Here is a 16,770-nt window from a genome sequence, read left to right on the forward strand (position 1 = left end):
ATTCAAAGGGCTATCGCTATAAAGTTCCACAAATTAAAATCAAATATAAGATAACTCTTATGTTATCCGGCCCAGGTTTGGTTTAGGTTGGTGTTGGTATATCGCCCAGGGCCCAAAGGGCTGCATTTTTAGCATAAATGTCATGAAATTCCAACTAGGGTTATTTGAAATGCCCAGGGTATTAAAGATGTAGGACAGTTCTCCCAAAAAAATGAATGTGTTACAGTTCCTGGTGTTTTTGTCATATCAATTCAGTAACCCCCATTTCATTTACTGTATGTGGTGAAGCAAGTGGCAAGTCCATTGGGGCAATTATTATCATTACTGTTATAACTGTCTTTGGAAATCTATGCACATCCATATGAAACAATCAGAAAAGATAATTTACTAAAGAAAAATTCTATCCCATAAATTTGTTCTTATCAGTAGAAAATACAAAATACAAAATCTGTACTGCATTTAAACACAACAGAAGCAAATACATGATTGCAGAGACACGACCCATAGTCACAAAGGAGTGGTCGTCTTCAGTGTAGTATGCCAATTTCTAAGCATTGTTACAATTGAAAATCAAATTTGTAAAGTATTTTTTTATGTATAAATATACCACATGAAACCTGCAAAACTGCACCCATAACAGAAAATCAAAATAATGAATGGTAAGTTCATGAGTCACACAGGAAGCATCTTTTTCAATTGAAGAGGTAAACTACAATCCATGTGATTCAGTATCATCAGGCTGAGGGTCATTGTAATGGAGGATGGTCTGGAAATGAAGAAAATGTTTGTTTCCATAAGAGAAAGTCTAAATCGATGGGTGATTAATGATATTTTGGTTTTATTTGGCCATAAGTATATGTAGGTTTTTTCTTTAATTGACATGTAGTAATTATTGCATTAGAAATTTTTAAAAAATGCACATGATACATATACTCTTGCTTACCTGAATTAGGGCACAACCCTGACCCTTCATGCTAAAGGAGACATTAGTTGGAAGGATTGGCAGAGAAACCTCCTGTTGTAATAATTTATTAGATTCTGTCATGAAGAATGTGTGGTGGAAATCTCGAGCCTGGACTGCAACATCCACATTCAGGTCACCCTGGTACTGTGATGACTCATAAGCAGATAGAGCTTCCCCGATAAATGATTCCTGGGATAGAAATATTTTATATTAGGCTTTACAATCTTTACATCTGGCGTTGAGGATTGTTTTCCACTGTAAATTCAAGAATTGTATTGAATAGGTGATGTTCTTGTTTATTATTTACTGGGAAGGCAACATCTATGGATGTATTATATTTCCTTATTCATGTCTTGAATCTTAATCTCAGTGTATCATTCACTTACTTTTTCATTATGTATATAGAAGTGATATCTTCTAGGAGAAAGTGACCTGATCAATTTACGCAATTCTTGCTGATAAGTTGAAGGATCTATGGCTACCATTGCCAAGATAACTATTGCACTTGTCTCATCATCATATTTGTAAAATTCTGTGAATGAAAGAAATTATTTCATAGATTAAATTTGTGTAAAACTTCATTAGTATTAACTTATACTTTCAATTTTATTTGCAACAGTTTTTACACCATAAATTTATCAAAGTTACTAGATAATGTAGGATGTGGTCTTTGAAGTAAGCAAACTGAAATACATTTTAGTAAGAGTTGGTATTAAGCAGAGTAACTGGTTTTTCAGTTAAGAAAATTCCTGTACTTGAAGTCTTACCGTTATTTCCAGAGTCTGATTTTCTCTCATGCCAGTGAATCAAGGTATCAGTAATATTAGCTTCTTCCATCAACTTGTGTAGCACTACACGGGCCTTTGGGATTCCAGCAAGTGCTAGAGTGTAGGCTTTCAAGGCCATCGTGTAGTAGTCGAGAGAATTACTTTGGTTGAGGCACCTCACACCCTGTAGCACTGTAGGGTGTGAAGCCGACACTCCTGATTCCAAGAGAGCCATGAGGACGTCTGCTGTCAGTGAGACTTGTGAGGATTCTTCATGACTAGGATCTTCCTGTGAATTTATTTTAGATTTTTATTGTGTTTGTACATATTTCAGTAATGGTGTGTGTTTGAAAGAATGTGAGTGACTAAAGACGCGGGGTAGGAAAAATATATAGGCTATTATCCCATCTTATCTATGTGAACCTCAATTTAGTGACTTCTTTACTATACATATAGGTATATTTTGGGTGATTTTTTTACTTGATCATCATATTGATCTGATGAAGTTTTCAATTAATCTAAAAAGATTAGATGTTAAAAAGTACATTACAGTTAACTATAGGTCAATACTAGATGAAAAAAAAAGAGCTAGATTTGTAATATCGTAAAGATTCTCCCGTATAATTATTTCTTTCTGATCAAACTTAGTTACCTATCAGAAGGGGAAAATCCCTTCTGCATCTGATGAGTTGAGAGGCTATTCTGTATTCATTGTTTTCTGTGAACCACACAATAAATTTTAGAATACCTAAATATATTATTGGATTTTTTGCACCTTTTGGTTTCTTTATAAACAAGTTTTTTTTAGATAATATTAGTTTATATTGATAAGGATGCTATCACGGGACTTTGATCAATCAATCAATCAATCTGACCCCAATGTTAACCCAATAACGTTTCTAGGCAAGTTTCACCTAAAAGAAATACATGTACTTACTGTGGTCTGACCATCTTCAATGGATTGAGCACAAGTTTCATTGCCATAGTTATTGATTAGCCATGAAGTGGCTGCATTCAGGCTTCCATCGTCAATCTGAAAGAATTTTATCTAATGTGTATTTCAAGTCGGTATATATCAGCCAGAATACAGGAAGATGTCAGAGCTATGGGGCATTTAGGTACCAATATTTTTGAGAAATTGCAGATATCAAATTTTTGCTGTTTTTTTTGTGAGTATGTAGTAATTATGAAAATATAGTAAGTTTTTTATCACTACATTTTCCCAATATATTGTAAATACATCTATTGAAGGTAATTAGCTGAACTGACCGGTATGAATTCCTTTGCTTGAGAAAAGATCCTTAGAACAAGAGCAGTGAGCGAAGTTGAGCCAGAATCATCAGCATTGCCAAAATTACTGAAGGAACCATCCAAACGTTGGTATAGCATCTGGCATCGATATCCTGCAAGAAAACGTTGTAGAGAAAATTATACATTTCATCCAATATTGTGTTTTGGTGTTACAAGTTTGAATTTAGTTATAATTTGCTTCAAATTTGTGCTATTATTAGATGCCTTAGTAATGGTAAATAAAAGTGTTACAGAGTCCTTAATTAAAAGGTTTGGTTGAGGTACCGAATTCTTCAAATGTACTTCAGACCAAGTTGATGTACAGATATAAAGTGTCTTTTGTCATACCATCATTGAGAGGAACCACTGGCAAACTCCTAAAATATTTGCAAGGATGTATGCTATCTAAACCTGAAATAGGAGACGCGAGGGAATGGTAGTCGTTTTGCTGATATAACTCACCTCTTCTCATGACGTCAAGAAGCTTTGCTTTTACTTCTGGCGTCTCTTGTTTTGTAGCTTGTAAGTACTTGAAGATGAGTAAGTGTCTGTACAACTCTATTATATTATCACCGTTGCATTTTTGTGAGTTCGAAATCATGATTTCAAGATCCTGTCATCGAGATGGGAGTTATCAGTATTGTGGGAAAATTCATTCGAATTTGTATAATTTTGAGTTAAATCTTATGAATATTTTTTCATGAGATGAGTGTGATGAGTCTTTTAGTAAGGCGGTACTGTTTAGAAGCCATTGTTACTGAGTAATAATTGGAAGTAGTATGACTCTACTAACTGCTTAGCTGTACTTTAGGGAGCTAAGATGAAAATGGTTTGATTAAAGACAGTGGAAAAGACTTACTTCTAAAGGTATGACCAACTGTTCTCCTACAACACTGATCCATGCCTTTACAGATCCCTCCACCATTCCTGGGGGTATGGTCAGTTCTGTTGTTTCAAGGGAGTCTTGTCCTTTTGCTAGTTTTGCAGGATGGAATAGACACATTTTCACTTTAGTTAGTGTTGTAATACGTGATTTAAGTTCATATGAATCTACTACTGAAAATAAATGAATTTGGTTCAAAGTGATACATAGATTTATACATAAAATTACTTGAATGCCAAGCATTAAAAATTTAAAATATATTTCAAAGTTTCAATATAATTTCAATATATATATATATATATATATATATATATATATATATATATATATATATATATTTAAATTATATTGAAACTTTGAAATATATATATAAATATATATATATATATATATATATATATATATATATATATATATATATATATATATACATATATATATATACACATATATATATATATACACATATATATATATATATAATTATATATGTATATATATATATACATATAATTATATGTATATATATACACACACACACACATATATATATATATATATATATATATATATCTTTGTGATTGTACCTCTCCCTTATGTTTACATTCTCGTATGGAAGTTTAATGATTTCTCCAGTTTTTAGTTTAAAAGTAATTTCTTTTTCTTTTATTAAATGCACAGTATAATATTTTTGAACAATGAAATGCTGATACTTTAGAGCTGAATGTTAGCTGAGTTTACCTTTTGCACAGATATATTTTCTCCAAGTTTTTTCTCTCAAATAACCTTCTCTTCTTACTTGTAGTGGACTCACAAGATCATGCCTATAAAAGTGAATATTCTCTTATGGATAAGATATAAAAATGAAAAATCCATGAAAAAATATTTCATAATTAGAATAATGTCCTTTATATTTCGTAAAAAAAGCAATATATTTCAAAAATTATCTTTATAACCATATTGTGTTCAGAAAGACCTTTGAAACATTGTAATTACCTTTTGCCGATATTGAGAGATTCATCTCCACAAGGCACAGAGGTTTCAGTGTCTACTGAGGCCCTGACTGTAATGTTCACTTGACCAATGGTGATAGGCCTTATTTTGATAGTGTGGACATGTCTGTTTTGGGCTCCAACACAGGATAGTCTTTGGCCAGCTGGTAAGCCTGCATTGTTTTCCCCAATGAGCTCATATTTAGTGCTTCCTTCCAGAGTAACTCTCACCTATTAGATATGATAAGTAGTTGTAGTAGCTATGTACTTGCATGATATTTTGAGAAAAGTTACAAATAAGGAAATGTCATTTATTTATGTAATTGTTATAGATTCAATTAACAAATCTATTCTATTCTAAACACTCACTGGCAGGGGTTGCTGAAGGTTATTGAAGACAAAGATCTTTACAGGCATATCTTCCCCTCTCTTGATTGATGGAGGATGCAACATGTCTACATAGAAGGAAGTGTAGTTGGTGAGCGAAGAACTTTTTGACACTCCAACACCTACATGTGGATGGACGCACACGGCAGTTCCAATCCATTCGGTAAAGGTTGGTGGGAGCTCAACATCCTGTTTGAGTATCCCAGTTGACCTTTTGGGGAAACGAATTTAAATTTCAGTTATTATATAAAGAGATTATATTCGTGATAAAGAATTGTTGATTTGCTTCTATATAAAGAAAAATAGAGAACGCACACTTACGGAACAACTGCTAGATTCCAAAGCAATGTTTCATGGAAGTTTGTTTCTGATGAACTGTAGCTGCTGTAGTATCCTTCATTAGACTTCTGATAATCTGTAGATAAATGCAAAATTTGTTTGAATTTTAACATTTTTAGAAACGTGCAGCAGATGTAGCCAGTCCCCCAACGGAGATTGTCTTCTCCCTTCCAAGGACTCACATCAGCCCGGGATGTTAATGATAGACCTAACTTTCATTGCAGAAGATGTATTTGTGATACATAAGCTAATACCAATAAATGTAGAAAAACAACAGTACATATTGATATTAATCTTTTTGTATGGCTGACAGTAATTCTTTTCCAAATTTGTTATCATTCATATTTGTAATCACCTTAGTGTACCAGGTATGTAGATATAGATGTCAATTTGCAAGGTAGAGGGCAGATAAAACTGTCTCAGAGTTTGAATTACTAACCAGGATATTACTTTATTTTTAGATAAAGAGCTATTTATGTCCAATTTAAAAGTTGCTAGTAAACCAACAATCTAATTAAATTGATCCAAAGTTAATTTTTAGATATTATCTTCTATTTGGCAGTCAGTCATTCTATCAGATGACCCTTACTCTTTTGGGTCAACTTAGGTATTGTGATTTTAAATAGAATTTATACCAATATTTTTTACGGGTTTCTATCAGCTGCCCATAATATACACGTAGGCCTACCACATTAATTAAGTGACTTTCTGCTAAAGAAGGTGATGAATGCAAGAGTTGATGGGAGAAGTACAAGAGGAAGGCCAAGGTTTGGGTGGATGGATGGAGTGAAGGAAACTCTGGGTGATAGGAGGATAGATGTGAGAGAGGCAAGAGAGCGTGCTAGAAATAGGAATGAATGATGAGCGATTTTGACGCAGTTCCGGTAGGTCCTGCTGCTTCTTTCGGTCGCCTTGGATGACCGCAGAGGTAGCATCTGAAGGGATTCAGCGTTATGAAGCTTCATCTGTGATGGATAACTGGGGAGGGTGGGCTGTGGCACTCTAGCAGAACCAGCCGAACTTGTCAGGCTGGGAGGAACGTAGAGAGGAAAGGCCCCCTTTTTTTTCATTTCATTTGTTTTGATGTTGGCTACCTCCCAAAATTGGGGGAAGTGCCTTGGTATATGTATGTATGTATTAATTTTCCCAAAATTTAGAAGAGTTATAAAGAGTACCATTTTGTAGCAAGTAGGTGGTGTGTATCACAGCTAGGTCCTTAGATCCCAATGCCTGCCATACCTTCTTCAAGTAAGACTTTGATAGATGGAAGTAGCAGAGGGGGACAATTAGGAAGGAGGGATTTGATTGTGATGGAAAGATTTTCACCTTGTATTTCTAGAAAATGGTAACCTGCAACGTATAGTGTTGGATTTTAATTTAGAAAGGAATCAAGTTGTTTAGTAGTCTTTTTACTATTGAAGTGAGGCAGCTTTATATGAATGATGCCAATGATGAGAGATGCAGTGAATTTATAGAGCTTTTGTTAAAGTCAGAGTACCTAATACAAATTTAAAGGAATATATCTATGTCTTCCCTAGCCTTTTTTTTGTATATATAACTATTATGCGGGTAACAAGTAAACATCAATTTAAATGATATAAGTTCATTACTTGTAGGTATGTTATCATAAAGAAGGACGTTCTTTCCTTGAGCAGAATAGGAATGGCTCAAGTGTTTTCCAGAGGTCAACGAGATTAGCTCAGTGATGTCTGAGAAACTGATTTGGATCAACCAAAATATGACAAATACTCTTGCGAACGATTCCACTCTCATAATGCCAGTTTTGTAATTACATCTACCCATTCTAATGTTTATATCGGCTTTATGAGGAACACTTCTGGCTCAATTTCAAAATACTTGCATAGCAGTGTTGACACCATGTTTAGGTTAGGACAGTAATGTAGATTTATGTTAGTCAGGCATTAATGTGCTGGAGATTCTTACCTAGATCGATGCATGGTCTGGTTTCTAAGGTGAGGTCGGTGAAAATGTAAAGTCCAGATTGCTGTGAAAATCAAGAATTTGTGGAAAATAATTTTTTTAATGATTTGAGAATAGTAAAATTTTTATAATTATTCCATAAATAAATTTTCATAATATGTACTTTTAATATTCTACTTACATCAAACATATGAAGAGTATCAATGTAATCAGTACTGAATAGGGATATTGTGTGATCTGGAAATTAGAAAAATTATGTTTTAGAGGATAAAGATGTATTTTAGATTTATATTAAAAAAGAAATGACATGTTTTCAATGCATTTTAATTATGTAGTATCATACATCTTTGGTTTGCAACTAAAGGAGTAAGGTATGCCTAATTGATGACGTAAAATATGTAAAATGTTGCCTATTTTTTGTATGAAATCTCTACCATACCTTTAGGATTTTCCTCTTTCATCCTCTCGCAGTATTCGTGGTCATCGACCTGCGTTGAACTCCACGGATACTCGTTGTAATTAGGGTCACTCAAGAAGAAGCTGTCAATGGTTTCTGTATCTCGTCTGGTTGTGTCCAAATCTACTCCTGTTCCCAGAACACCTGTTGGTCAATGAAAACATAATTTTGCCCTCAAAAAAATAAACAATTCCATTTTCCTTTATGTTCATATTTAGCCTTATTGGGTAACCTACTTACTCCAACAAAATGAATATTTTAAGATTATAGAATAAATCAGAATAAATTTCATGAATATCATTTCATTAACTTATATTTAGGTGACTCAAATATTAAATAATTAATACAGTATTTCTGTCTTATTCTGTATCTGAAGGTAGTTATGAATGAGAGCTTTGAGGTGTGGGCTTCTATTTTTGACAATAGATTCAATATTTTGAATAATTAATATTCTATATTCATCATTGGTAACTTTATACCATTTATATTTTCACTGTATCAAACAATTCCAGTATCAAGGTTTTACGTTAAATATTTAACATTGTATATTTTATAAATATTCCTGATATTGACTGTAAAGAGGGAATTGCTATATAACAATGAATTGATACGAAAACAGGGAGTTAGGTGGTGCTGAAGCATTAAATTAGATCAGTTGAAGACAGTTGTGCTGTAAAGGTTGCTGGGCAAAGGATAGTATGACCTTAATAAGGTTTAGCAACTAACCGTAACTGCATATAGAGCCTGGGGTCGTAGTGATTGTGAGGGAGTTTGCGAGTCCTGGCTGGGCCCTGTTGGTGAACCAGGCAAAATCTACTTTGTTAGGGAGGCACTTTTCAACAGTTATCTCCCTGACATCAGAGACCACTTCTCCATCAGCTCTTATGTACCATACTAGCACCTGTAATAATAGAATATTAGAGGGTTTTAATAAGGTTTTACCAGTTTGAATGTAAAATTATTGGATTACCCATAAGTGACATTGAATGTAGGAATACTCCTTACCTGTATCTTTGGTCCTGCAGTTAAAGGCAAGGTTACTGGGATGTTAAGAATACCAGTGACAGTATCTTTTGGTGCAAGGGGTAGGTGACCCATGAAGAATTCTTCTTCAAATGGAAATTTGGAGGAAGTTAATTGATATTCTTCTGACTTGAAGTACTGCATTTTTCCTCTTGACATCACCTGTGGGTTTGGAAGGAAGCATTAGTGATGATGTCACCTTGTGAAAATCGAAGGTTATATTGCTAACCTAAATAGGTTATATTGGGTCTTATTTCATCCACGAGACTTCATTTGTTAGTAGAAAACCAAGTTCCCAATAGTGTAATAGAGATTTGAATGACTTTTGTGTAATACCACTTATTATAAAAAAAGGATATGAATTACTTTCTTTATGAATGTTAACAGAAGTATTTACCTGAACATTTACAACAGCAGACCTTTGCTGAACAGCTGCAAACAAGACTTTAAGTGTGAGTCTGGTTTCTTCTCCATTGGAACAGTTGATAGTCTCCTCTGGAACATGAATGACTAAGGAGGAATTGGATGGAGAGTAATACCTTTTTGCACCGATTACAAAAGTGTTTACAATTAAGAATGCTCTGGATACCATGTGTTTCATCTGTAAGTAAAAGTGATAGAAAATATACTTTAGGCATTGCCCATTATAAAGTAGGAAGATTGTCTTCCCTGTTTTTTTAGTTATATATACAGAAGATTAACTGAATAACATGGATTAAGGATAATCTATACTTACCACTACTCTCTGACTGTCGGGGTTGGTTAAATAGAGTTTGACAATGCCATCTGATGGGGTAGTGATGTTATTGCAAATATGTCCATGGCAGATCTCAAGAGGTTCACCACTAGCAGGAGATCCATCTGGTAATTTAGCCAATACCTTGTGAAAAATAAATCTATTAGCGAGGAATGTTCACAATTCACTATAATTACACAAAAATTAAGTTATTTAACCACACTTGGGTCATTTTTTTTTTCTCTTTGCACACAATACATATTAGGTAAGTAATGAATAAATTGTCAGTAATTGAAAAACTTGTATGGTGTACCTTGAGTGTGAAGGGCAAATTAGGTTTCATAAAGTCATCTTGATAAAGGGTTTCAAAACGCACGTTAGTCGTTTGAACTCTGATTGCACTTGTTCCTTTCTCAACTTCATCACTGGCCGCATCGGTTATTGTTGCTTTAGCCTCAATTTTTTCTATACCGCATTCAATGATTCTAAGATCACTGGATTTGACTGTTATGTCACTACAGCCAGAAATCTGGAAAGGAATGCTCTCAGTAAATGGATTTTGAGAAGTGGAATTCAAAGGAATTTGCAAAAACAATATGTTTTAGAATTATGAATTTATTAATTATTCCACTACTCTAGCAAATAATAAGATATTGAGAATATAGAATATTCAAATGGGCTATAATTGCTCATGTGAGCCAAGTGAAAAGGTATTTAGTTTCTTATCAATCAGGTGGAATCAGTTCGTGCGTACTTCATTGGTGTTCTCATAGGATTAGAATAAAAATGTACCACATCCTTACAGTGTTATTCATCTTGATGACTGCTTTACACCTCCTCCTATCATTGTTGGTGACCTCCCAATGAATATTACCTTTGACAGGTTGACCAAAAGGGTACCTGTTATATACAAGGGTAAGAGAACTTTTACTAAATTGAAGTTAAGCTCAGATACATACAGTATAAATGTAATTTTTTTCTACTGGAAGAAATCATGAAAATTGAATAATATTTTTAGTTCTGTTAACTGTAAATTGTCTACTATAATGGGTCAATATTATATTTTAGTTTTTCACTGACTGGGGTCTATGTTCACTATTCGTTTTCTATGGTGCTGTTAATTGGTCAGTGAAAAAGAAGCAACCTACTTGGCGCATGCAGTGAAGGTGAAGCTGTGTTGTGTGACAAGGAGGGAGTTAGGTGGCTTTACATCTACCTGGAACCTTGGCTTGACGTTTTCTCTCACTGTAAAGCGTTCATTTTCCTTTTTACCTTCTTGACTCTTCACTGTGATGTAGTAGGATCCCTGTTTATTGATATATTGATATCAACGATCAGCGAACGTAAAGTTATCAGATTTTTAGATAAGATTATAGCACTATTTTAATTGTTACCAGAAATATGAAGATTTGAGTTTCATATTTTAGAATGTGATTATAAAACTTTGTCTTTTTATTTATAGCATTGCCTAATAAAATATAAAGCATAGAAAAGAAGAAAATCTACTTTACCTCCTCATGTTCATCGGTGAGTTGAAACGACAAGTGGACCAAACCTTTGGAGTTGTCGACATCTAACCACTGGGCAATTATTATTTTAGATGGATTGGTTATGTATATCTCTTGGTACTGGAAGATAAGGAAGCTAATGAAAATTCTAAGCTTCGACATGAGGTATAATTTCAAAACATTAAATTTTGTATATTAGTCAACTTAATATTCCCATTTTCCCTGAGCTTTCCATAAATAGCCTCTGACTATAGCAAATTATACTGTAATTGTAGTCCTAGCTTGGTCATTTTGAGGATATGCTCTCTGTGGAGGGTGCAAGAGAAAAAGAGCTGAATAAATGAGTAGAAATAGATTTTGTAAGGCTGAACATTTTTGCAGTAGATTGTTTAGGAGATGGGGAGGGCTGTCAAAAGGATAAAGATTTCTAGGACACCAGGAATCAATGGTATTACACAGGATTTGGTGCTACCTTGAATTTTGGGAACAGGCTTTTATGGAAGTGGTGAATGGTGCATGATGTAGCTAATGTTGTAAGATTTTTCTATGGTTGACCAACCAGTGCTAAAGTATATGGCAAGGGCAAATATACTTTTCATTTATATATATATATATATATATACATATATATATATATATATATATATATATATATATATATATATATATATATATATATATATATGTGTGTGTGTGTGTGCATATGTATATATATAATTATGAATATATATATATATGTATATAAATATATATATATACATGTATATATATATATCTGTGTATATATATATATATGTATATATATGTACATATATATATATATATATATATATATATATATATATATATATATATATAAATAAACGTATTAAGAACCAGAGAAATAAATTATAAAACGAATCGTTCACTCTTGTGCTTAGAACTGACGTTTTCAGTTGAAATCTCCTTCAAGCGACCAGTGTGTGACAGCACTCTGAAGTGGACGGTTTGGCCTGGTTCGTATAAGGGCTTGTCTGTCTGTACAATCATCTTTCTGGCAATAATTTGACGGTAAATAGTCCTATTATAGTTTACAGTAAGACCATCAAGTGTTCCATTTATGTGTATGATATCTCTTCCTTCCTGATGTAACATTGAGTCTTGTTCCATTTCGGGTAGAGTTATGTTGGTGCAGAAGTTTTGGTTACCTGAAAGGGATGTATAATGTAGTGCCACTTTGTTTTGGGGTTTATTAAGTTGTAAACGTAAGATCATAATTATCTACAGCTAGGCAAGAAAAACATCGAGTTATCAATTTCATTAACAGAGTATTTCAGGACACTCAGATCAACAGACTTTACCTTGTAGAACCTGTATTGATTCCTGCATCAGGAGACTGGTGTCCGTATTTCGTTGATTTGCATAAAGTGGGCCATTTTCAATACTGACAGTTATTTCCCCTTGTAGAGCCTCTGGGTTGGTCACCTGGACACAGACCTGCAAATCCCCTCCTGGTAACCACGATTTGGGGACTGTTATGACGTGGCTCCTGGTTTTGTCAAATCAAGATGATTAGTTTTTCTGTTTATCTTCTTACATTATTCTTACTTGATTACTTTGCTTTTCAATGACATTATTATGAGCTAATAGATAATAAATGTGTATAAAAAGTATAAGACCAAATATTCCTTTTTAAACTCTGATATTTTGGTTAATTACAAAACACAGAATAAGAAATGGGTACTGTAAAAAAAAAAAAAAAAAATCGTTGCTTGCTACGGCTCTTACTAAAATCTCATTGTTCTCCATACATTACAAATGTTTTCTCAAAGGAAAGACGTGCAGTATAATTCTTTACATTCAAATTTGAGTGCCATAGTTGATGCACCTAAATGAGTTAAGGTAAGAGTGATTAGGTTGGATTGTGTTAGGTTAGGTTAGATTGGGTTAGTGGTTAGGTTATGTTGGGTTATAGTCAGGACTAAACATACATAGTCGATAATGTTACCAAGTGACTTGAGTGACTGTAATTTGGGCTGAAGATAAATAGAAGAAAGACAGAGATGATGAGAATGGAGTATGCAATGGAAGATGAAATATCATTGGACGGAGAAAGGATTAATGAGGTAGAATCATTCAAGTATTTAGGAACTCTGATCTCCAATACAGTGTTTTTAGAATTAAATTTTAGTGAAAGATAGGCAATTTTAATGTGTAAAAGTTATAAGAGTCATTAACATAAAAACACAATTTTAATGTTACATTTTAAGAGTCGCTCCAACAAAATTATTCTCATGTATTTTATAAATAATTACTAAGCGCATGGTAAATGTTACTGTGTTTTATTATCTTGTAATTCAGCGCATTAGTGTTTTAAAAAAAGCAGATTATATGAATACTTCATGTTTGTTTGTTAATGATCCTCAAATTCGATTAGTTTACAGGAATCAAATACAAAATATATTTCCCAACTTCAAGATTAATTCTGAAGAACAGGGTTTATTTTGAATTACTTAGAGTTGTCTTGTGCGCCAAATAGTCACTCTTAATAACCATGATAGTCTGTTTTTTTCATGTGGTTCGAGTTTGCTGAGTAGTTAAATAGCCAATTGTAATAACCACTTGAGTAATATTTTCCGTTTGCCTTGAGTTTACTGAGAAACCAAATAGCCAATAGTAATACCCACCAGTCTATTGTCATCCCTGTACTTCAAGTTTGCTGAGTGACTAAACAGCAATATTAAAAACCACCGGAGTCAACTGTTTTTTGTGTGATCCAAGGGTGCTGAGTAACTGAACAGCAATTGTAATAATCACCGGAGTCAACTGTTTCCCTTGTGATCCAAGTTTACTGAGTAACTAAACAGCCAATTGTAATAACCACCGGAGTCAACTGTTATCGCTGTGATCCAAGTTTACTGAGTAACTAAACAGCCAATTGTAATAACCACCGGAGTCAACTGTTATCGCTGTGATCCAAGTTTACTGAGTAACTAAACAGCCAATTGTAATAACCAGCAGAGTCAACTATTTTTTCTGTGATCCAAGTTTGCTGAGTAGCTAAAGAGCCATCATAATAATCACCGAAGTCAATTGTTTTCCCTGTGATCCAAGTTTACTAAGTAACTGAACAGCCATTTGTAATAACCACCGGACGCAACTGTTTTCCCTGTGATCCAAGTTTAATGAGTAACTAACCAGCCAATTGTAATAAACTCCGGACGCAACTGTTTTCCCTCTGATCCAAATTTGCTGTGTAGCTAAAGATCCAATCGGAATAACCACCTAAGTCAACCTTTTCCCTATTATCTAGGTTTACTAAGTAACCAAACAGCCAGTACTAATAACCACCGGAGTCACTTCTTTTCCTTGTGATCGAAGTTTACTAAGTAGCTAAACTGCCAATGACAATAACCACCTGAGTGTATTGTCTTCCCTGTTATCCAAATTTACTGAGTAGCTAAATAGCCAAACGTATTAACCGCCTTAATCTATTGTCTTCCCCGTGTTTCTATTTTGCTGAGTAGGTAAGTAGCTCAAGGTGTTGTCGTTCACTCTATTTTGACTCATAAATTTGCATCCTGTGCACGTGCAATCCATGAGTTGGAAATCTTACAAATGGATAATGGTTTATCAAGATCATTTTACCAAATTTTTGGTTATCCATGCATTGACATCTAAGCGAGCACCCCAAGTAGCATTTCAGCTACTGTTCTCTTCTTCAGAACTCCATCACCCTGTAGAGCAATACTTGTAGTGAATTCACAGCTGAAATTATTACAGAGTTGAAATACTAATGGCAAAATCTAGTTATTGTCCATGGAAAGTCAGGCCCCTCACAAAGCCAGGGTTCCTTAGAACGTGGCAATGGCGACATCAAACATTTGCTTGTTGCTGGACGGGAGACAACGAAGCTGAATTTATGTAATTCCAGGAAAACTTCAGCTAAAATGCTGGTATTAATCGGACATCACGGACCGTTGTGTTGGGCTTTGAGGTCAAAGTTCGATTAACTTCGTCCACGTTTCCTAACGATGTGATTGCTCGCATGCTAACTGGAGAAAACTATTACTAGTTTAATAGATTATGGTGATTGGACATTTAACATCACCACATCCTAATTACTAAAATTACATGTTATAACGTTGAAATATTAAGTTTATAATTTTTTTTCAACGTAATTGGCATCGCTCACTGATTTCATGTAATCACCGTTCTACATTTCAGTGATTACATGAAATCATTGGATTATTTAGTGATTACATGTACTCATGAAAGGTCTAAGTGATTACATGTATTCACTGAAAATTTGTGATTGCATGAAATCACTGATTGCACGTTCTCTCTCTCTCTCTCTCTCTCTCTCTCTCTCTCTCTCTCTCTCTCTCTCTCTCTCTCTCTCTCTCTCTATATATATATATATATATATATATATATATATATATATATATATATATACACACATACATACATACATACATACACACACACACATACATACACATAATGATAATAGGTCAGACTATTCGGTGTATGCGTAGGCAAAGAAAAAAAATGAGCCATAACCAGAGATATGGATCCAATATGGTACTGTCTGGCCAGTCAAAAGAGCCAATAACTCTCAAGCGGTAGTATCTCAACGGGTGGTTGGTGCCCTACCAACCTACCAACAACAGTTAGTCATATAAGGAAAATTTCCCTTTAGGTCTTAGAGATTCCCTGAAATACCCAATGGGAGAATTCTATATTAAAAGGTATTTGTTTCCTTTGTGAATCTACTATATTTATATATATATATATATGTATATATATTTATATATAGATGTATATATGTATATATACATATATATATATGATATACATATATATAATATATATATATATATATATATATATATATATATATATATATATGGATATATTTATATATATATATATATATATATATATATATATATATATATATATATATATATATATATATGAGATATATATATATATATATATATATATATATATATATATATATATATGGATATATATATATATATATATATATATATATATACTGTATTTATATGAATATATGCATATATATATATACATATATATATATATATATATATATATATATATATATATATATATATATATATATATATATATATATATGGGGTCTTTTGACTGGCCAGACAGTACTACATTGGATCCTCCTCTCTGGTTACGGTTCATTTTCCCTTTGCCTACATACACACTGAATAGTCTGGCATATTCTTTACATATTCTCCTCTATCCTCATACACCTGACAACACAGATTACCAAATAATTCTTCATCACCCAAGGGGTTACTGCACTGTAATTGTTCAGTGCCACTTTCCTCTTGGTAAGGGTAGAAGAGACTCTTTAGCTATGGTAAGCAGCTCTTCTAGGAGAAGGACACTCCAAAATCAAACCACTGTTCTCTAGTCTTGGGTAGTGCCATAGCCTCTGTACCATGGCCTTT

The 16,770-nt window shown here is 33.5% G+C and overlaps 1 protein-coding gene across 1 annotated transcript in view; it reads right to left on the reverse strand.

The window, feature by feature from the left end:
• The window catches only part of LOC137658821 (alpha-1-inhibitor 3-like), a 17,574-nt gene continuing 804 nt past the window's right edge, over positions 1-16,770 (reverse strand). The window contains exons 2-26 of the mRNA XM_068393891.1: positions 12,628-12,815; positions 12,215-12,474; positions 11,291-11,407; positions 10,928-11,085; positions 10,583-10,679; positions 10,093-10,308; positions 9,780-9,923; positions 9,441-9,644; positions 9,026-9,205; positions 8,747-8,921; positions 8,003-8,164; positions 7,745-7,800; positions 7,567-7,627; positions 5,605-5,698; positions 5,266-5,494; positions 4,901-5,127; positions 4,646-4,728; positions 3,881-3,996; positions 3,484-3,634; positions 3,001-3,134; positions 2,669-2,764; positions 1,732-2,020; positions 1,351-1,496; positions 944-1,153; positions 1-766 (exon numbers count right to left, since the gene is read on the reverse strand). Of these exons, the coding sequence (XP_068249992.1) occupies positions 710-766; positions 944-1,153; positions 1,351-1,496; positions 1,732-2,020; positions 2,669-2,764; positions 3,001-3,134; positions 3,484-3,634; positions 3,881-3,996; positions 4,646-4,728; positions 4,901-5,127; positions 5,266-5,494; positions 5,605-5,698; positions 7,567-7,627; positions 7,745-7,800; positions 8,003-8,164; positions 8,747-8,921; positions 9,026-9,205; positions 9,441-9,644; positions 9,780-9,923; positions 10,093-10,308; positions 10,583-10,679; positions 10,928-11,085; positions 11,291-11,407; positions 12,215-12,474; positions 12,628-12,815 (3,850 nt within the window). The 3' untranslated portion in view covers positions 1-709. The remainder of the gene's footprint in view (positions 767-943; positions 1,154-1,350; positions 1,497-1,731; positions 2,021-2,668; positions 2,765-3,000; positions 3,135-3,483; positions 3,635-3,880; positions 3,997-4,645; positions 4,729-4,900; positions 5,128-5,265; positions 5,495-5,604; positions 5,699-7,566; positions 7,628-7,744; positions 7,801-8,002; positions 8,165-8,746; positions 8,922-9,025; positions 9,206-9,440; positions 9,645-9,779; positions 9,924-10,092; positions 10,309-10,582; positions 10,680-10,927; positions 11,086-11,290; positions 11,408-12,214; positions 12,475-12,627; positions 12,816-16,770) is intronic.

The sequence above is a fragment of the Palaemon carinicauda genome, chromosome 19, assembly GCF_036898095.1.
Source record: "Palaemon carinicauda isolate YSFRI2023 chromosome 19, ASM3689809v2, whole genome shotgun sequence".
NCBI lineage: Eukaryota > Metazoa > Arthropoda > Malacostraca > Decapoda > Palaemonidae > Palaemon > Palaemon carinicauda.